Raw genomic sequence first — 19,252 nt, 5'->3', positions numbered from 1 at the left:
CAGCTTACTGCCTTGAGAGAGAGGATTACAGGCTATAATGTGTGCAGGGGGAATCCAGGTAGATCTCAGTGAACTTTAAGTTGATGAGATAGAGTTTGAAATCCAGATAGTAGGGTGCCTGAGTGGCTCAGTAGGTTGAGTGTCCAACTTTGTCTTAGGTCATGATCTCACAGTTCAAGGGTTCGAGCCCCATGTTGGACTCTGCACTGACACCTTGGAGCCTGCTTCAGATCCTCTGTCTCCCTCTCTCTCTCCCCCTCCCCTGTTCGCATTTTCTCTCTCTCAAAAATAAATAAACATTAAAAATAAATAAATAAGGGGCACCTGGGTGGCTCAGTCAGTTAAGCGTCAGACTTCAGCTCAGGTCATGATCTCATGGTTCATGGGTTCAGACCCCACGTCGGGCTCTGTGCTGACAGCTCCAGCTTGGAGCCTGCTTCAGATTCTGCATCTCCCTCTTTCTCTGCTCCTCCCCTGCCCTCATGTGCTCTCTCTCTCTCTCTCTCTCTCTCTCCCCCTCTCTCAAAAATAAACAGTAAAACAAATATTAAATAACTAAAAAATAAATAAAGTCCAGATAGTGCTAGGCAGCTGGAATTTGCAAGAGAGACCACCAGAGAGGAAAAGAGCTGCACAGAGAGAAGCATGTGAGGAAACTACCTGAGCCAAGGAAAGTTCCACCAGAAAGGAGTAAAGGGAAGAGTAAGTAGCTTTGCTCTCACAGCACCAGAGAGGCTAAGTAACTTTCCAAGCTGGAAAACTGCATAATTCTTGGGGCATTGGTTAAAGTACACAGAAGAGTCCTGCACCAGTAGTGGGTAATAGCACTAAACATGACTCAAAAACACAGTTTCACCTTGCAAATCTTATCAAGGTTTCAAACTACTTCCAAGTAACCGTGTTCCAGAACACATTCAAGGAATATTTATAGGAATACAGTAATATTCACCATCCAAAGGTTAAATGTCTAGCATCCAAACAATAACTATCAGACATGCAAAGAAACAGGAAAATACGACCCATAATGAAGAGAAAAATCAATCAATTCAAACCTCCCCAAACTGACATAAGTGTAAGTTTTAGCAGATAATGCTAATAAATAATTATTACAACTGTATGCCATATGTTCAAAAGTTAAGTAGAGACATACAAGATAAAAAACACTCAAACTTTTAAAGATGAAAACTACAGTGTCTTGGGGCACCTGGCTGGCTCAGTCAGAAGAGCATGTGACTCTTGATCTCAGGGTCATGAGTTCGAGCCCCACACTGGGTGTAGAGATTAATTATGTACATAAATAAATAAAACTTCCTTTAAAAATAAAGAAAACTGTAATGTCTAAGATGAAAAAAAAATAAACTGGTTGAGTTTAATTACAGATTAGACATTGCAGAAGAAAAGATTAGTAAACATGAAGATATGGCAGTAAAAGCATCCAACATGAAACACAGAGAATAATATTTTTAAAAAGAAATATAGCATCAATGATCTGTGGGTCGATTTTAAGCAGCCTATTAAATACATAATTAGAGTTCCCAAAGCAGAGGAGAGAAGTCACATACAGAAAAATAATTGAAGAAATTATGGCCAAAATGTTTCCAAAGTTTTATGAAAACTATAAACCCACCAATCCAAGAATCTCAACAAATTCTAAGCACTGGAAACATGAATAAAACTACACCAGGTCACAACAAAGTCAAATTGTTCAAAAGCAATGGAAATCTTAAAAGCAGCCAGAGTAAAAAGACATGTTTCATACTGAGGAACAAAGGTAGCAGATTTCTCATTGGAAATAACGCAAATGAGAAAATAGGAGAGCACTGTCTTTAAACTACTGAACAAAAAGTACAGTCAAGCTAGAATTCTATGCCTAGTAAAAATATATTTCAAAATGAAGGCAAAATAAGAACTTTTTTCAGACACACAAAGGCTGAAAGAATGGATAACCAGCAGACCCATAGAAGAAATGTTAAAGGAAATCCTCAGGCAGAAGGAAAAACATCAGATGGAAATATGGAATTACACAAAGGAATGAAGGGCACCGGAAGTGGTAAGAACATGGTCGAACCCACAAGATTTTGACTTATTACTTAAATCCCTGTAGAAGAGGGGCGCCTGGGTGGCTCAGGCGGTTGGGTGTCCGCCTTGGGCTCAGGTCATGATCTCGCCGTTCATGAGTTTGAGCCCCAAGTCGGGCTCTGTACTGACAACTTGGACCCTGGGGCCTGCTTCGGATTCTGTGTCTCCCTCTCTCTCTGCCCCTCCCCCAATCGCACTCTGCGTGTCTCTTTCTCTCAAAAATAAATAAAAACATTAATTAATTAATTAATTAATTAATTACTTTAATAAGGAGCCCTGTAGAAGATACCTGTTTAACAGTTTACCTACTTAACTACTAGAAATAATAAGTGAATTTGTCATCGTTGGAGGATAGAAGATCAATGTACAAAAAAAAAAAATCAACTTTATTTCTATGTCATAGCAATGAGGAATCAGAAATGGAAAATTTTTTAAACAGTACCATTCACAGCACATCAAAAATATGAAATATGGAGTTAAATCTGACCCCCCCAAAATGTGCAAGGGCTGACCCTGAAAGCACAGTTCTTAATATTTGAAAAATGATAAATCATACCTCATCGAAACTTTAAAACTCCTATTCTTCAAAAGATACCATTAAAAGCATGACAAGACAAGCAACAGACTAGGAGAAAATATTTGCAAGTCATATATCTGATGAAAGACTTACAATCAGAATATACATTATTATATATAATAAGAAATACAATCCAATTTTAAATGGGGCATAAGATTTTTTTTAAATATAATTTGAGAGAGAAAGAGAGCACATGCACATGGGGGAGGGCAGAGAGAGAGAGAATCTCAAGCAGGCTCTACATGATCAGCACAGAGTTTGACACTGGCTCAGTCTCACAAGCTGAGATCATGACAGGAGCCGAACTCAAGATTCAGATTGTCAACTGATTGAGCCACCCAGGTGCCTCTAAATGGGCATAAGATTTAAACAGATACTTTACCAAAGAAGGCATGTGGATAGCAAGCAAGTGCATGACGATGTTCACCATCATTGTTAGGAAATGCAAATTAAAACCCAGTGAGATCCCATTATATACCCAATAGATTGGCTAAAATTAAAAAGAATGATGATACCAAGTGTTGCTGAGAATGTAGAGGAGCTGGACCTTCTGGTGGAGGTACAAAATGGTACTATAGTTGACCGTTGAAGAACACGGGTTTGAACTGCTCAGGTCCACTCTTATGCAGATTTTTTTTCCATTAAATACAGTACAGTACTGTGAACGTATTTTATCTTCCTTATGATTTTTTTTAAGTTTTATTTATGTGGGGCCCAAACCCACAACCCCAAGATGTTTTCTCTAGTTTACTCTATTGTAAGAACACAGTATATAATACATATACAAAATATGGGCGTGCCTGGGTGGCTCAGTCAGTTAAGCATCCAACTTTTGATTTCGGCTCAGGTCATGATCTCATGGGCTTTGCTCTGAGTGTAGAGCCTGCTTAGGATTCTCTTGCTCCCTCTCTCTCTCTGACTTCCCCTGCTCGTGCACCCACACATTCTGTCTCTCTATCAAAATAAAGACTTAACATATATACATACATATATATGTATGTATATATGCATTATTTGACTGTTATCAATAAGGCTGCAGGTCAACAGTAGGCTATTAGTAGTTAAGTTTGGGGGGAGTCAAATGTTATATGTGGATTTTCAACTGTGTGAGGGGGGTCAGTGCCCCTACCCATCAAGTTGTTCAAGGGTGAACTATACCAGGTATCACATAACCTAACAATCTCACTTATAGATATATATCCAAGAAAGCAACACAAAAACTTGTACACAAATGTTCATAGCAGTGTTATTCATAATAGCCAAAAAGTGAAAACAAACCCAAATGTCCATCAATTGACAAATGAGTAGAACAAAATGTGGTGCAACCACACAACGGAATATTGTTCAATAATAAAAAGGAATGAGGCACTGATATATGCTACAACATTGGTGAACAATGAAAATATTATGCTAAGTGAAAAATGCCAATCACAAAGGGCCATATATGGCATGATTCTATTTATATGTAATATCCAGAATGGGCAAATCTAAAGAGACAGAAAGTAGGTGAATGGTTGCCTAAGGCTGGGGAAGGGGGTATGGTACAGGGTTTCTTTGGCAGACAAAAATGTTGTAAAATTCAATTGTGATGATGGGTATATAACCTTGTGAATTAAAAAAAAAACCCACATTGAATTATATACTTTTTAAGTTTATTTATTTATTTATTTTGAGAGAGACAGAGACAGCACAAGTGGGGGAGGGGCAGAGAGAGGGAGAGAGAGAGACTCCCAAGCAGGCTCTGTGCTGGCATCCCAGAGCCTAATGTGGGGCTGGAACCCACAAAACCGTGAGATCATGACCTGAGCTGAAACCAAGCGTTGGACACTTAACTGAGTGAGCCACCCAGGCATCCCTGAATTATAGATTTTAAATGAATGAATTGTATGATACATGACTTACATCTCAGTAAATCTACTTTAAAATGTTACCAGTCTCTTAAAAGTTAAACATATCCTCTGATAGGATCCAGCCATTCCATTCCTAGGTATTTACCCAAGAAACCCAAAAATATTTGATTACACAAATACTTTCGTTACCCCCCCCAAAAAAACTATCTGATACACACAAATGTTCTAAGTAGCTTCATTTGCAATAGCCCCAAACTGAAAACAACCTAAATGTCCATCAGCAGGAGAATGGACAAACTGTGATATATCCCTGGCAATAAAAAGGAATCAACTATTTAAAAAATTTTTTTTAACGTTTGTTTATTTTTGAAAGAGAGACACACAGAGTGTGAGCGGGAAGGGGCAGAGAGAGAAGGAGACACAGAATCCAAAGCAGGCTCCAGGGTCCGAGCTGTCAGCACAGAGCCTGACATGGGGCTCAAACCCACCAACAATGAGATCATGATCTGAGCCAAAGCTGGACGCTCGACTGACTGAGCCACACAGGTGCCCCAAAAAGGAATCGACTATTGATACAAGGAATAACATGCGTAAATCTCAAAATAATTATGACAATGGACCGAAGCCAGACAAAAATAGAGTACATACTCTATGATTGTATTTATATAAAATTCTAGAAAATACAAATTAATCTATAATGATCAGTAACTGCCAGGGAAGGGACAAGGAGGGGCAATAGACAGAGATTCCCAAGGGTCATAAAGAGCAATGGATATGTCTATTATCTTGACTGTGGTGATAGTTTCCTGATTGTATACACATATCAAAACTTACCATATTATATACTTTAAATGTGTGCAGCTTATTATATGTTAATTATACCTCACTAAATAGAAAACAAGACAAAAACACAGATCCCAGGGCCATATGCCCAGAGATTCTGATTCAGTAGATCTGGGTAGGATCTGGGTCGCTTTAGCTAGGACAAGCTCTCTAGGTGATGTGATGATCAGTCAGCCTGGGGAACACGGGCGGGACTGCAGAACAGCACTTCTCAGTCTTTTTTTTTTTTTTTTTTTTTTAATTTTTTTTTTTTTCAACGTTTATTTTTGGGACAGAGAGAGACAGAGCATGAACGGGGGAGGGGCAGAGAGAGAGGGAGACACAGAATCGGAAACAGGCTCCAGGCTCTGAGCCATCAGCCCAGAGCCTGACGCGGGGCTCGAACTCACGGACCGCGAAATCGTGACCTGGCTGAAGTCGGACGCTTAACCGACTGCGCCACCCAGGCGCCCCAACACTTCTCAGTCTTAAATGTGCATACAAATCACCTGTGGATGTGTTCGAATGCAGATTCTGTTAGTGGGTCTGGTGTGGGGCCCAATAGTCTGCATTTTTAACGAGCTCCCAGGTGATACCAGTGCTGCTGCTCCATGGACCACCTTTGCCAGGAGCAAGGATGGGGAAACGAAAGTTATTTGACATATTAAGGAATCTAGAAAAAAAGCAACGGTGTGTACTTATCTCCAAACTCATCAAGTTGTATACATTAAATATGTACCGATTTTTGTCTGTTCATTATACCTCAAAAAAACTATTTAAAAAAAAAAAACATTTTACATCAAGTTCCCCCTAACCTCTTCATGTATAATTTCTTTTTTGGAATATTAATAAAGATTATGCTTTCCAAGAAAAGGGAAGAAGTGAAAGGCAATGGGACCACATAGTGGAGGGTAACAAGCAATCTTGGATGTTTTGACTTTCTTCTGGGCACTGGCAATGTTTTAGGAAGCAAATAATACCATCTAATCTATGCTTGAGGAAGGTGACCCAGCCAACAGTGTGAAGGGTAGACTGGAATGGCAAAGAGATACCTGCCAAAAAGCTGTTGCAAAAATAGGCAGAGGATGTGAACAGGTTATTCACCTTCTCTCTTCTCTCCCTCCTCTGAAACCGAGGAAAGGCTGAGTCCACACGTTGAAATCAAGCTGCAGGGGAAACGGGCACTGATGCTAGAGCCAGGCAGGACCCCATCAGCACAAAGGTTTTCAAGGATGTACACAGGAATGGAAAAACAGGTGTGCGCAGCAATGGAAACAGAAGGTCGAAAAACAGGATCCACAAAAGTAGGAGGGAAGCAGGATGGTGAGCTGTATCACTAAGCATTTGCCAGTTCTATGCCTTTAACACATCTCATGAATGCTTCCTGCTCTGTGGCCCCACTCCTCTGGGACATATGAAGGGAGAACTCCACGTGACAGTGGAGGCAAAGATCACACTCCTGCATCTGCAAGCCAAGGGGTGCCAAGGACTGATGGCCACGGCCAGAAGCCAGGGGGAAGAGAGGAAGGATTCTCCCCCACAGTATCAGAGGAGAGCATGGCCCTAATGACACCTTGATTTCAGACTCCTAGCCTCCAGAACTGTGAGGCAGTGTGGTTCTGTTGCTTAAACCATGCAGTGTGTGATTCTTTGTTATAGGAGCCCCAGGAAACTTATACAAGCACCCACTGCAGTAGAAGTATCTGAACTTATTTATGGATTTAGTATGTGTATATACGTACTACTATACTAATGCAGGTTTGTTAATGGTGGGTACATTTTATTGGTTTTCTTTCATAGAATAGTATTTTTTTTAATATAAAAATAGAATTAAAAAAAATTTTTTTTTCAACGTTTATTTATTTTTGGGACAGAGAGAGACAGAGCATGAATGGGGGAGGGGCAGAGAGAGAGAGGGAGACACAGAATCAGAAACAGGCTCCAGGCTCTGAGCCATCAGCCCAGAGCCTGACACGGGGCTCGAACTCACGGACCGCGAGATCGTGACCTGGCTGAAGTCGGACGCTTAACCGACTGCGCCACCCAGGCGCCCCAAAAATAGAATTTTTAAAGGATGAAACATTGACTACATGATATTTTTAAATCATTTTCTACTTTATTAATGGTACAAAAATGTGTATCAAGCCATGAAGAGACAAGGAAGAGACGTAAATGCATATTGCTCAGTGAAAGAAGCCAATCTGAAAAGGCTGCATGCTGTACGATTCCAACTATCTGACATTCTGGAAAAGGCAAAACTATGGAGACAGTAAAAGGATCAGTGGTTGCCAGGGGTTGGAAATGGGGGGTGAATAGTGGAGAACAGAGGATTTTTAGGACAGGTAAAATACTCTGTATGATACTAAAATGATGGATACATGCCTTTACACATTTATCCCAAACCATAGAATGTACAATGCCAAGAGTGAACTTTTTTCTGGATTTTGGGTGATTATGATGTGTCCATGGAGGTTCATCAATTGTAACACATGCCCACTCTGTTGGGGGATGTTGCTGATGGGGGGCTATGTGGGGGGGGGCAAGGGGTGTAGGGGAAATCCTTATGCCTTCCTCTCAATTTCTCTATGAACCTAAAACCACTCTAAAAAATCAAAATAACTTATAAAATCTTTCAATGAGCAGATTTTTAAAATAAGCCTCATTCTTTTTTAAAAATTCTCATTAAATATCACAACCCTGAAGTACAAAGGTATACTTCTTTTTATTTATTTATTTATTTATTTATTTATTTATTTATTTATTTACAGATACAGCCAACTGATTTTTGACAAAGGCCCAAAAAATTCAATGAAGGAAGTAGAATTTTCAATAAATTGTTGTGAAGTAATTGGATATCAAAAAAAAAAAAAAAAAGAATCTCAATCTAAACCTCACATCTTATACAAAAATTAGCCAATTCAAAAAGGGGTCACATATTTCAATATAAAGTGTAAAACTACAACTTTAGAAGATAACGGAAAATCTTCAGGACTTAGGGCCCAGTGAAGAATTCTTAGATATGGCCAAAAGCATGACTCATAAAGGAAAAATTGATAAATCAGAGTTAATCAAAATTAAAAACTTCTGCTCCATGAGAGATTATTAAAACAATGCAAGGACAAATACACACTGAGAAAAATGTACCTGTAAACTACAAATTCAATAAAGGGCTAGGATCTAGAGTATGTAAAGAACTCTTAGGATTCAATGGTTTAAAAAAATCTAATTAGGAAATGGACAAAAGACATGAACAGGTGTTTCACTAAAGAGGTTATACAGATAACAAGGAAGCACACAAAAAGGTGTTCAACATCATTAGTCATTGGAGAAAAGCAAATTAAGATCATGATATCACTACACAGAGCACAGCTAAAAATAAGAAAGGTGACAACACCAAATGCTGATGAGGATGTGGAGAACGGAATTACTTATACAATATTGGGAGGAATGCAAAATGGAACAGCCATTCTGGAAAACATTTTGGCTGGTTCTTAAAAAACTAAATATGCAACTACCATACAACCTAAAAATTGTGCTCTTGGGCATTTATCCCAGAGAAATGAAAACCTATGTTCACGAAACTCTGTACTTCTGTTCACAAAAACCTGTACACAAAGGTTTCTAACAGGTTTATTTGTAATAGCCCCAAACCGGAAACAACCCAGGTAGTCTCCAACGAATGAAGGGTTAAACAAATGGTGGTACATCCATGCCATGGAATACCCCTCAGCAACCAACATGAATGAACTGTTGGGGCACCGGGGTGGCTTGGTCGGTTAAGCCTCTGACTCCTGATCTTGGCTCAGGTCATGATCTCACAGTTTATGCGTTCAAGCCACATGTTCGGCTCTGCACTATCAGCACGGAGCCTGCTTGGGATTCTGTCTCTCCCTTTCTCTGCCTTTCCCCTCTTTGTTCTCTCTCTCTCTCTCTCTCAAAATAAATAAATAAACTTAAAAAAATTTTTTTAATTGTTCAAAAAAAAAAAATGAATGAACTAATGCCATATGCAACAACCCACATGAATCTCCAGAGAATTATGCTGTGTGAAGACAGCCAATCCCAAAGGTGATATATATATATACACACACACACATACATACATATATATGGAATATATATATATACACATGTATGTATATATATGTATATATACATATATATTCCATTCATACAACATTCTTAAAGTGAGAAAATTACAGAAATAGAGAACAGATTAGTGGTTGTCAGGGGTGAAAGAGAGTGTGGGGTGGGAAAGCAGAGAGTATGGCTGTAAAAATGCAACGTGAGGAATCCGTTGTTTTGCACCGTGGCTGTATCAATGTGGATCTCCTGGTTGTGATACTGTACTATAATTTGCGAGCTGTTACCATTGGGAGTAACTGGTTAAAGGATACATGAGATCCCTAGGTATTATTTCTTACAACTGTGATGTAAAAAGTGTAACTAAAAAAAAAAAAGTTTACAATAAATAAATAAGTGGATGGATGGAAATTCTAATATTTTCTGCTCAGACCAGAGTGGGTCATCTTAAGGCACACCCAGTTTCAGAGATCACAGGCATATGCTGCTAGCTCCTACTGAGGTTTTGGGCCCCTCCAGCTCTTCTCTACATTCTCTTCAAGCTTTCTTTCTTAAATGGAAATTTGCTCATGTTACTTCCCATGATCACTAGTCTGACACATTGGGCCTTCATGATCTGGCTGTAGGTCTCTCCCCAATATATGTGCCCGGACACCAAACTACACATGACTTCCAACTGTACAAAACCCTGTCTGACTATGACATACCTGAGGACAGGCACAACGACTTCTATCTGCTTATCTGTTTTGTTTTGTTTTGTTTTGTTTTGTTTTGTTTTGTTTTGTTTTGTTGAGAGAGCTCATGAGCAGAACAGAGGCAGAGAAAGAGGGAGAGAGAGAATCTTAAGAATCTGCAACCCAGCATGGAGTCTGATGCTGGGTTCAATCTCAAAACCATGAGATGATGATCTGACCCAAAATCAAGAGTTGGACACTTAGCCGACTGAGCCACCCATGTGCCCCTCTATCTGCTTTTTTTTTTTTTAATCTTTATTTACATTTGAGAGAGAGAGAGACAGAGTGCAAGTGGGGGCGGAACAGAGAGAGAGAGGGAGACACAGAATCCAAAGTAGGCTCCCAGTTCTGAGCTGTCATCACAGAGCCCGACGTGGGGCTCGAACCCAGGAACCACGAGATCATGACCTGAGCCAAAGTCGGACACCCAACCAACTGAGCTACCCAGGCGCCCCTCTATCTACTTACCTTACCTCAAATATTTTAATTCTAATCAACTTATTTCTTTTTTTTTTTTTTTTTGAGTTTATTTTACTCACCATCTTGAGATCAAGAGTCACATGCTCTTCTGACTGAGCCAGCCAGGCAACCCTCGAACTTATTTTTTTCTTTTTTAAAGCTTTATTTATTTAAGTAATCTCTACACCCAACATGGGGCTCAAACTCATGACCCTGAGATCAAGAGTCACATTCTCTTTTGACTGAGCCAGCCAGGCGCCCCTAATTAATTTATTTCTAACGCTTATCAAATTCCCTAGCACAGACTAGGAGTGCAATAAATCTTGACTGAAATGTTTATTACTTTTTGCTTTGTTTATTGCTTCCTAAGAGACACAGATTCTGTATTACCCTCAGAACACTAACCTGCAATCACTCCAGCCAGGTACACCAGCCCTACTCGGAGGCCTTTGTGGACCATTTCCAAGGGAATACCCAACATGAGCTGCATAACAAGATTCCCCAGGATGTGCTGAACTCTGTGGAGACAAACACATTATGAGTAACCCACATAGTTATTTCTTTGGGACATTAACAGGGTAGTTACAGACTTGCTTAACTCAAATTCCATTCTCTAATTTTTTTAGGTGACTTTTTAAAAATAAAATCTCAACACGGAGCTTCAATATGTAAGATTAAAGGACATTTTAGAAGTATACATTTATAGGTTCTATTTTATAACAGTAACTGACAATGTCAAACAGAGAGTGATGAGGCTAGCTTAGGGAACATAAACTTGAATTTAGGTTTAGATGACAATTGCCATCTTACGTCAGCCCCAGCATCTGATTTTGTTTCAGTTGCATGGTATTGAGAAAATCCTAATTCACTCATATTGAGTTTAAATTTCAATAGTTTGTTTTGTTTTGTTTTTGTTTCTGTTTTTTTAAAGTAGGCTCCACACCCAAAATGGGGCTTAAAGTCACAACCTCAAGATCAAGAGTCACATGCTCTACAGACTGAGCCAGCCAGGCTCAGGTTTTTAAACAACAGTCTTGCAATCTTAGGCTATTCTTTAATAAAATAGAGATGGCAAGAGAAACCCCTATTCCCACTTCTACATTAAAAAGTCGAAAAACAAAGCTTACCAAAATGAAAAAGAAAGTTTACCCAGTAATATTAGCTAAATTTAGTATCTCCCATTACTACAGTTTGCATAGAACATAACTGACTATACAGGTGGTTTTTATTATAGTTTTTAAATAGGTAAAAATATTTTTTTAAAAAATTCGTATTCTTTTGCTTGTCAAACTCCACAAGTATCTCTGGAGAATCTCTGAATGTATTTTGGTACATTCCCATATTACAGTAATCCTTAATTTAGTTGCTATGTAGCACAAGACTTTTTTTTTTTTAAAGGAGATTTCAGGTTAAACCAAAAAGGTTAGGGGGCGCCTGGGTGGCTCAGACAGTTAAGCATCTGACTTTGGATCAGGTCATGATCTCACGGTTTATGGGTTTGAGCCCCGCATCAGGCTCTGTGCTGCCGGCTGGGAGCCTGGAGCCTGCTCTGGATTCCGTGTCTCCCTCTCTCTCTGCCCCTCCCCTGCTCACCCTCTGTCTCCCTCTGTCTCTCAAAAATAAATAAATGTAAAAAAAAAAAAAATTTTTTTTTAACAAAATAGGTGTTGGATCTTCCACAAAGTGCAAGAGCTTTCATATTTGTTTTAGGGATTGTGTTTTTGGGTTATAATTTACTTAACAAATTACCCAGCAGAGGTTCTCAGGGCACACCCTGCAGAACAGATTACTTACCTCCATGGCCACATGTGCACCCAGCCACAACTATCACTGTCCAAGTCATCTCCAAAGATATCCAAGAAGTAACATGTAATTCAGCACAAAATAGTCTAGCAAGGACAGTTACACTAGTCTTAAGGAGACCTCAGAAAGAGCATTTGGAAATACGTGCAGTTTGTGAATTTGAGCAAAGTCACAGGAAGCCATCTCATCTTATCCTTTGGGAACAGCTTGAGGATAAAGTGACCAACAGCAACCAAAAAAATCCAAAAACAAAAAACAAAGAATCACCCTCAGCATTCTTTCTGCGGCTCAATAGCAAGAGTAGAAGTGGCACAGGGGCGCCTGGGTGGCGCAGTCGGTTAAGCGTCCGACTTCAGCCAGGTCACAATCTCGCGGTCCGTGAGTTCGAGCCCCGCGTCGGGCTCTGGGCTGATGGCTCAGAGCCTGGAGCCTGTTTCCGACTCTGTGTCCCCCTCTCTCTCTGCCCCTCCCCCGTTCATGCTCTGTCTCTCTCTGTCCCAAAAATAAATAAACGTTGAAAAAAAAAATTAAAAAAAAGAAGTGGCATAAAGATGAGATCCTGCCATATACTCGGAACAGAAATCCCAACTTTTCTCAGCCAAATTTTATCTACCCTTCCAGGTACAACTTGAATACATGTCATCTGTGAGACCCTCCCCATCCCAATCTTTCCATCTTTCTGTTTATGTTACAGTAGCTAATCCCATATCCATTTCCTTACCACTTGTCTGCCTCCCGTAGTGATGCCGGAAGAACTAATGTTGACTTTGCCAACCTCTCTTAGCAAGGGGTAGCTGTGTCTCATGGTTCCGGCTAATAAGATGCAGGTAAGAGTGGCGCTGACGGGGGACTGGTAAGAGAGCTTCTTTCCTGACAAAAGGGATTGATGTCACCAGCACCTGGTACTACCTTTCCCCTTCCTGCTTTTAATACCAAGCTACAGCTGCCAACTGGCAACCATGAGAGAAAGGTCAAGGGAAAAGCAGAGATGCCAGCACAGAACCAAGAGTCTTGGCTTCATTAAACTGACGAATTAGCCACATACCTCTGGGCTTCTTATTCAGTAAAGAATTAACCTCCATTTGTTCGGGCCCCCGTTCGATTTTTGATTACTTCCATCCAAAAGCATTCCTAACTTATACGACCCCATATGTGACCTGTCCTACGCCTCCTTGAGAAGTCTTTCTGAGGGTCTTATTATGTATCAGGCACTGCAAAAATGACATTATAACCGTTGTCTCATTTAATCACAGCAATGTTGTGAGGTCGGTACTTACTACCCCACTTCACAGATGTGGAAACTGAGGCAGCAAGATGTTAAGTAACTACTCTGTAATACTATGCGGCCTTGCATTACTATTTAACTGACTGTCCCCCTCATAATAAAATTTAAATGTGGTACAGGAACCACATTTGTTCAGAACGTGGTAGATGGAAGACCAAACTGAAAGTATCCATAGAAACTGAGCAATTAGCAATTTTGTCCTTGACTTGTCAAGCCTCTGAGCCCTGTGTCCTGCCATGGATACCTATTTAGCCATTGACCAGAGTCATCCTTCAAGGTCCAGGGCTGGGTAGGTCACATAGGTGAAGTTGGCCTCATCTGAAGCCCCAGGCGTTCAGTGGGGAGGGTGGGGGCCAGCAGCAAGCTGTTCACTGTCTGCAGTGGGTTCTGAGTCGTGGGTTCTGAGTGAGGTCATAAAAAGACTACTAGCGTGGAAGAAGCTATAAACAAAAACCAATGCCCATTGCTTGTATTATTCCAGATGGAATAAAACAGTACTATACACTCAGCAAAATGCTCGTGAATTAATTCTTTTTAAGTGTGTGGCAGGGGTGGGTTGGGAGGGACTGATGATTCATGTCCTAAAGGGAACATTTTAACAACATCAAACAACATACGTGTGGGAACATACGTGTGGTTGAGTAATGATCGGGTCTCTTCTCATTACTGTTCCTATATAATTACCAGTATTAGGCAGCCATACGCAACACTAAGTACACTGGACTGGGGGTTAGCACCAATGGGTTGAGGTTCCAGCGCTGCCACGTGGCCACGTGACCTGGCGCGAGCAATACATCCCCTAAGCCTCAGACACACGCAGCCGTAATAACACCTGCCTCCTAGGGTTTCTGTGAGGATCCGGCTAGATTATGGACATGTAAGTGTCTTATCAATAATAAAGCACCAACCAAATGTTGGGGGTGACGAGTACTCACAGTCAACCTCCCCCGTCAACGACTTAATAGCATTCCTTACCCAGCATGCACCAGCATATAGGAGATAAACCTCCAGGCTTCCTCCCTCTTCTCAGGACTGTAGATAAAGGGACTCTCCAGGATGCCTGTGTCCAGGGTGATCCACTGTTTCTGAGGCTTCCACACAGCATAGTAAATAAACACTGCCAGCTGACCGGGAGGGGCAGACAGGAATGTTAACCACCTTCTGCAGAGAGTGGCCCCATTAAAGCCCACGGGCACTACCTTGGTTCCAAATGATTAGCTCTCAAGGGGGCCATTCCGTAGCAAGTGCTCAAAAGATGACAGGAATTAAATTTCCCTGCTGCATATCTGCCCACGTAACCGTGGCCATAGCCTACTTCCTCCAGTGAGTAGGAGCAGCCCCACACCAAATATGAAGAAAATGCTTTCTGAGCCCCCTACCCCCCTTAAATACCCTCTGCCCTCATCTTTCCATTCCCATTTGGTCTCTCATTTACACGGTAATATTAAGTCATTGCTGGCTTCCAAAGAATAGGGAAAGGGAACAATAGTAACTTTACAGCCGAGAAGCCTGGCAAACAAGACCTTAACCAAGTGATGAAGGCTCACGTCACCAGGGACGTCATGTGGAGGTCCCCTACTCCCTGATGTGATAGGATGAGAAAGGCACTTCACCTCTGCGTGTTCCTCCCTAAAACCCGTAACTCCAGTCTAATCATGAGAAAAACATCAGACAAGCCCACATTGGGGGATAATCTACAGAATACCTGGCCCATACTCCTCAAGATTATCAGAGTCATGAAAACAAAGCCTGAGAAACTGTCACAGATGAGAGGACACTGGGGGAAGATGACAACTGAATGTGATAACTCTGGGTTGCAGGATACAGAAGGGATAGAAAGAGGACATTAATGGAAAAGCTAGTAAAAATTGATATTAAGGGGCGCCTGAATGGCTCAGCCAGTTAAGCGTCCAACTTAGACTCAAGTAATGATCTCATGGTTTGTGAGTTCAAACCCCGCATCCAGCTATCTGCTCTCAGCTCAGAGCCTGCTTTGGATGCTCTGTCTCCTCTCTCTCTCTCTCTCTCTCTCTCTCTCCCTCTCTCTCTCTCTCTGCCCCTCCCCTGCTAACATTCTCTCTCTCTCTCTCAAAAAATAAACATTAAAACAAGAAAGATTTAAAAATACATACATACTGGGGCGCCTGGGTGGCTCAGTTGGTTGAGCGACTGACTTCGGCTCGGGTCATGATCTCACGGTTCGTGGGTTCGAGCCCCGTGTCAGGCCCTGTGCTGACAGCTTGGAGCTTGAAACCTGCTTTGGATTCTGTGTCTCCCTCTCTCTGACCCTCCCCCACTCATGCTCTGTCTCTCAAAAATAAATTAAAATGTTCAAAAAAAATTTTTTTAAATACATACATACATAAAAACTTTTATTTAAGGGGCACCTAGGAGGCTCAGTAGGTTGAACATCCAACTCTTAATTTCAGCTCAGGTCATGATACCAAGGTTGTGGGATTGAGCCCCACATCAGCATGGAGCCTACTTGAAATTCTCTCTCTCCCTCTGCCCATCTCCCCTGCTCATGCTCTCTCTCTCTAAAATAAAAAAATTTGGGGCGCCTGGGTGGCTCAGTTGGTTAAGCATCCAACTTCGGCTCAGGTCACGATCTCATGGTTCGTGGGTTTGAGCCCCGCATCAGGCTCTGTGCTGACAGCTCAGAGCCTGGAGCCTGTTTCAGATTCTGTGTCTCCCTCTCTCTCTGCCCCTCCCCAACTCGTGCTCTGTCTCCCTCTGTCTCAAAAATAAATAAATATTAAAAAAAATTAAAAAATAAAAAAAAATAAATAAAATAATTAAAATTAAAAAAAAAATAAAGCTTTTATTTTAAAAACTGATTTTGGAGCACTTGTGTGCCTCAGTCAGTTGAGCGCCCAACTCTTGATTTCAGCTCAGGTCATGATCTTATGGTTGTGGGATCAAGTCCCATTCAGGGTGCTGCACCGACAGCTCAGGGCCTATTTGGGATTCTCCTCCTCTCTCACCATCCCTCCTCCACTTGCTCTCTCTCTCTCTGTCTCTTTCTCACTCGCTCTCACTCTCAAAATAAATAAATAAACATTAAAAAAAAAAACACCCTGATCTTTCAGGGTGCCTGGCTGGTTCAGTCAGTAGAGTATGTGACTCTTGATCTCAGGGTTCTAAGTTCGAGCCCCATATTGGGTATAGAGACTACTTATAAATAAATAAATAAATAATAAATAGTTTTTAAAAAGACACTGATCTTTCTGTGAGAGACAAATACCCACAATGGTTGTACAGATTACTTGAAAATCAATCAATCAATCAATGATTTTTTTTTTAATTTTTTTTTCAACGTTTATTTATTTTGGGGACAGAGAGAGACAGAGAATGAACGGGGGAGGGGCAGAGAGAGAGGGAGACACAGAATCGGAAACAGGCTCCAGGCTCCGAGCCATCAGCCCAGAGCCCGACGCGGGGCTCGAACTCCCGGACCGCGAGATCGTGACCTGGCTGAAGTCGGACGCTCAACCGACTGCGCCACCCAGGCGCCCCTCAATCAATGATTTTTAAAAAAGAAACTGATCTTTCTGTGAGAGACAGATATCTTAGCACCCACTCTACGACCCTTCCTGGGAAAACTGCCCTTTCCACAGCACTGACTACAACAGTCATGTTTCGTATCACGTGACCTTATCCTATTATGCCCCAATTCCCCCAGACCCCCAGCACTCACACACCTGATTGGACCATGGGCAGGCCAGCCAATCCATAGGCTGGAAGGATAACCTGATAGAGTGTGCCAGGAGTGTTTACTCATTACCCTTTTCTTTATCTGAACCATAAGAAGCTAGGTCCCTATGACGGTTCATTTTATGTGTCAATTTGGCTAGACCATGATACCCAGATATTTGATCAAAATCATTCTGGATGTTTCTGTGAAGATATTTTTTAGATGAGATCAATGTTAAAATCAATAGACTCTGAGTAAAGCAGATTACCCTCCATAACGCGGTGTCTCAACAAATCAGTTTAAAGCCTTAATAGAACAGACTGACCTCCTCTGAGGGAAAGGGAATTCTGCCTTTGAGGGAAAGTATGACTGCCTTTGAACTACAACTACAACTCTTATCCCCCTAGATCTCCAGCCTGCTGGCCTACCCTCAATTTTGGATTTGCCAAGCTTCCACAATTACATGAGCCAATTCCTTAAAATCAATCAAGTTCTCTCTCCATATCTATGTAGAGGTGGATGGATGGATGGATAATGTGTGTGTGTTTGTGTGTGTACACACTCGATTACTTCTATTTCTCTAAAGAACCCTGACTAATACCATTCTTGATAAGGAAGTGGAGACATCAGTGGGAATGATCAGAGACTTCCTAATGTCCCTGAAGTCACACCCCACACACATGCATCTTCTGCCAATTTCTTTATGAGACATCATGGTGTAGGAGAAAAAGGTAGGTAAGATGAGGCTCAGGAAAAGCCCAGTGCTGGCCCAGTCATACATATGTGACTTTGGGCAACTCATTCCACCTCTCTGAGCCTTGTACTCCTTTCTGGAAAATAAAAGGGCTTACTTGATCAGAGTCTGAAAACACACTACATGCTACCACAGTAGACATCATTAGAGGATTCCATTCTTTTTTTCCCTACTGAAATGTGGCGGCAGCCTATACTCTATAGAACCAATCAGTTCATGAGATCAAACCAATCTGTGACCCCAAGATTATTTGGTTTCTAAAGGCCCAACATCTAAAATGAAATGAAGCCACAGAAATAGTAGTCACAGCTGGGAAGGGGACTTGCTTGAAAAATAAAACTCACCCTTGGCTGAAAGTGACTGGGAACATAAGAAGGACCTAAGGAGACTTCAGAGAGGGTGAAGTTGAGTTCTGCGTGGGCTGTGCCTGCCACCACCAAGCTCTCTTCTCTTCTCTAGATGTGATTGAAGCCCCTGTGTGTTTGCAACTCCCCAAGGGTACTTGCACTAGTGCCCACCACCCACCTCACTCACCTCAGCAATGCTGATGGAGATGATGAACACAGGGGGTGGGAGGCAGTTAGCTCTCTCCAAGTATGTTCTTCGAACCTTTTCAGGAAGCATCCATTTTGAGACAACCCTGTGGACCTTTTTATTCTTGAAGGGATCTTTACCTCCCCCATCCTCTCGCATTTCCTTCTCTTCTTCCAGCTCTCCTTTCATGTCTCCATCCAAATGCAGAGTCACATCCTCTATCTCCAAATCGCGATCAGCAGCCATTGTCCTGGGTCTTCCCTCCACCTAAAAGGGACATGAATGTCAAGGAAAAACAGATGACTCTATAGTCCTTGGGCCACAGATCTTTCCTGAGCTGTCTGGTATAACCACTAGTTTGTTTCCTCGGCCTTTCCTGGATATTAATAGAAGGCAGTTGAAGATCTGGTGCCCACATACTCACACTATCCATACCCTCATCCCTAGCATGTAATTGTGACAAAGCAATAGGGTCTCCCCAAATGAGGGAGAGGGCTCCCAGGGGTCACTTCTATCGCCACCACCCAAAGAATGGACTAGAGCCTTGGAATAGAAACCCTACCTTGTATGTCCCTTCC

At 41.5% G+C, this 19,252-nt stretch overlaps 1 protein-coding gene across 1 annotated transcript in view; it reads right to left on the bottom strand.

Annotated features, from left to right (window-relative positions):
- The window catches only part of RHBDL2 (rhomboid like 2), a 29,783-nt gene extending 10,842 nt beyond the window's left edge, over positions 1 to 18,941 (bottom strand). Inside the window, exons 1-3 of the mRNA XM_047083316.1 lie at positions 18,675 to 18,941; positions 14,668 to 14,816; positions 11,010 to 11,122 (exon numbers count right to left, since the gene is read on the bottom strand). Of these exons, the coding sequence (XP_046939272.1) occupies positions 11,010 to 11,122; positions 14,668 to 14,816; positions 18,675 to 18,920 (508 nt within the window). The 5' untranslated portion in view covers positions 18,921 to 18,941. The remainder of the gene's footprint in view (positions 1 to 11,009; positions 11,123 to 14,667; positions 14,817 to 18,674) is intronic.
- Between the last annotated feature and the right edge of the window lie 311 nt (positions 18,942 to 19,252).

Source organism: Lynx rufus, unplaced genomic scaffold (genome assembly GCF_022079265.1).
Source record: "Lynx rufus isolate CCGP_SWC_20201006 ecotype Redwood Valley unplaced genomic scaffold, mLynRuf1.p SCAF_2, whole genome shotgun sequence".
NCBI lineage: Eukaryota > Metazoa > Chordata > Mammalia > Carnivora > Felidae > Lynx > Lynx rufus.
The sequence above is the reverse complement of the archived record's forward strand: the minus strand, read 5'-3'. Positions and strand labels throughout refer to the sequence as shown.